General features: G+C 41.8%; 1 protein-coding gene across 1 annotated transcript in view; it reads right to left on the bottom strand.

The window, feature by feature from the left end:
- Window positions 1–1715, bottom strand: part of LOC119428547 (NXPE family member 3-like) — a 4327-nt gene extending 2612 nt beyond the window's left edge. The window contains exon 1 of the mRNA XM_037696230.1: window positions 1695–1715. Within this exon, the coding sequence (XP_037552158.1) occupies window positions 1695–1715 (21 nt within the window). The remainder of the gene's footprint in view (window positions 1–1694) is intronic.
- Between the last annotated feature and the right edge of the window lie 1106 nt (window positions 1716–2821).

The raw sequence follows: 2821 nt of genomic DNA on the forward strand, positions 1-2821 counted from the left end.
ATCATCAACAGGAATGCACGTAAAGAGTGATGTGACATCAAAAGAGACCATTGTTTCATCAGTCTCCATGATGACATCCCTCACCTTGTCCACAAAGTCCATGGTGTTCTGTATGTGGTGTTCTGAGCTGCCAACTAAAGGGATGAGTACAGACGCCAGATATTTGGAAACATTGTAAGTGACAGAGTTAATCATACTAACAATTGGTCTTAAAGGTACACCTTGTTTGTGGATTTTAGGTAAACCATACAGACTAGGTGTGGCCTCCCCTGGGTACAGTCTGTGGTACAGAAAACGGTCAATAGCCTTGTCCTGCTCCAAAATTTTCATGCAATCTATTAACTTTTTCTTGTAACCACTTCCTGGATCTCTTTTCAGAGGTTCATAAGTGTTTAAGTCACTAAGGAGTGTCATAACTTTCTCATGATAGTCTTTCTGGTTCAAAATCACTGTGCGCCTTCCTTTGTCTGCTGGGAGAATGATGATGTTTTTGTCCTTGCTAAGAGTGGTGAGTCCATCCCTCTCCTCTCTACTGATGTTGGAAGGTGGTGGTTTGGCATTGCTGAGGCAGGCTGAAACTTTGATTCTGAGCTGTTCTGCTTCTGTCACAATCCTCACAGTTGGAACCCATTTGCAGGGAGGCGAGAGAGGCAGGAGTTTAAATAAAAATAATTTATTTAAACAACAAAACAAAAGGCTGTCGGTGCAGCAAAACTTACTTTGGCAAAAACAGGATCAAAAACAAGGCTGAACAGGACATCAGAGTACACAGGCAGAGCAGATCATCAGGTGGACAAAAAACAGACAGGACAGAGGAGGACTGAGATGTCTGTGAATACAGAACAATGACCGGACAAGGAGTGGAGGAGAGAAAGGCTTTTTATAAGACAGAGGGAGAGTGAGTAATGAGAGCACCTGGGCAGGTGGCTGATGAGGGACAGGTGTGAATGATAAAGACTGAGGAGTGGAGAGGCAGACTGAGGAGTGAGTGGAAAACAGGACCAGATACACAGGAACAGAAACCACACAAAGAGCAGAACAACAAGAGCACAAAAAGCAGAGTGGGGAACACAAACACAAACACAAACAGGAAATGGTACAATCCTTACAGCTTCAGCCTCTTTAATTTTGTTGTTGAAACAGAAGAGGAACGATGGTTTGAGAGATTAGTAAAGGAGGCCTCCGGGTTCAACTGTCCCCCTCTTACAATGCTGTGATTGCTAGTATCACTCAGCCCTCTGTGAACAGTAAACAGCCATCAGTGTGCTAATGATCCATTGTTAGGCTGATGGTCCTTCTTGAGCATGTGATCAGCTGGTTTTGGTTGTCAGCAGCAAAACTGGTTGATCCACTCTGAGACGGTGCTATTTAAGAGACTGAGCTGAATACAGCTCCTCAGACTGAGGAAGTCTCTCAGATGAGAGACAAAACGTTTTTACATTTTTTTGTTGATTTGCTTTGTTTTGTTTTTTGAATGTCCAGAGGACCAGATTTAACTTTTTTAGATGTATCTCAAACATTTCCCGTTCTTAATTCCACAACTGGCTAGGCTTGTAGACCATCACTTTGTCACACCATCAAGATGCTAAGCCAGCTTTTTATGTTGAGCATTGTCACTACCTTGCTTGGTGGTTAAAATACTTTACAGAGGTAGGCCGACTTTAATTCCTTGTGCTGCCTCAGTCAGAACTCACAATGAGATGATCAGAGGGCATCTCGGGCCCTGCTTGTAGCATTTTTAAAGGAGTTTTCATTTCCAAACCCCTGTAAAATATTCCCACACTATGATGCTGGTGTGATCATGTTTGAGTGGTGAGTTTACTAAGACAATAAGAATGTACAGTGCCTGCTCCTCCATGCTTGCTGCAAAACCCATTCACTGTTAATTTTGTACTTAATAAGCATTTGGAAATTTTGAGCCTATTTATCACAAAAAATACTTATACTTAGAATTTCTTTATGTTTAGTAAACGGTAAAAGAAGGCAATAGGTGACATTGTGTTTAAAAATGTAACAGGGTTTTTACTGACCTACTGTCACATTAGAGACATATGACCAACACAGCTGTGTGACACTTTTGAATCTCATATCAGATCTCTAACAGGAAGAGGAGGCATTGTGCGCAGAGAAAGAAAAAGGGGAGACGGGCTGGTGTGTTAGCAAGATTGAAGGCTAACGCTAATAAACTGTTTGCCACTCTCTTCCTGTCCAATGTTTGTTCTTTTGAAAACAAGCTGGATCTGTTGCGACTGAGAGTGAGTGCCTTACAGGAGATGCAGAACTGTGCTGTACTCTGTCTCATAGAAACATGGCTTAATATCAACATGCTGGACTCAGAGTTCCAGCTGGATAACACTTTTTTTCGAGTGGACCACTACAGAGAGCTAATGGGGAAGACACAGCAAGGTGAAGTATGCATCTACATAAACAAAGGTTGGTCCACAAACTGTGTTCTGATGAACAGTTCCTGCTTCAAGACTTTAGAACAACTGACTTTGAAATGTCAAACACATTATTTACTTTGTGAGTTTTCAGTGGTATATGTCATTGTTGTCTACATAGCCCTTGATACTAATGCTAAAGATGCTCTGCATGAGCTACATGGTCTCTCTTGTAAATGAGTCCTCATGGCTCAATAGGACTAACATGTTTAAATAAAGGTTGAATGAACATGATAACATCAGCTCACTTCAAAACAAGCATCTGGAGGCTTTTTATGTAGTGGCTGGTGATTTAAATCATGTAAATCTGAAAGTCACTTTGCTAAAGACTCCAGTATACTGCCGCGTACGTACGCGTGAACGTACGTACGCGTGTACTG

The sequence above is a fragment of the Nematolebias whitei genome, chromosome 22 (genome assembly GCF_014905685.2).
Source record: "Nematolebias whitei isolate Nwh7 chromosome 22, NemWhi1, whole genome shotgun sequence".
NCBI lineage: Eukaryota > Metazoa > Chordata > Actinopteri > Cyprinodontiformes > Rivulidae > Nematolebias > Nematolebias whitei.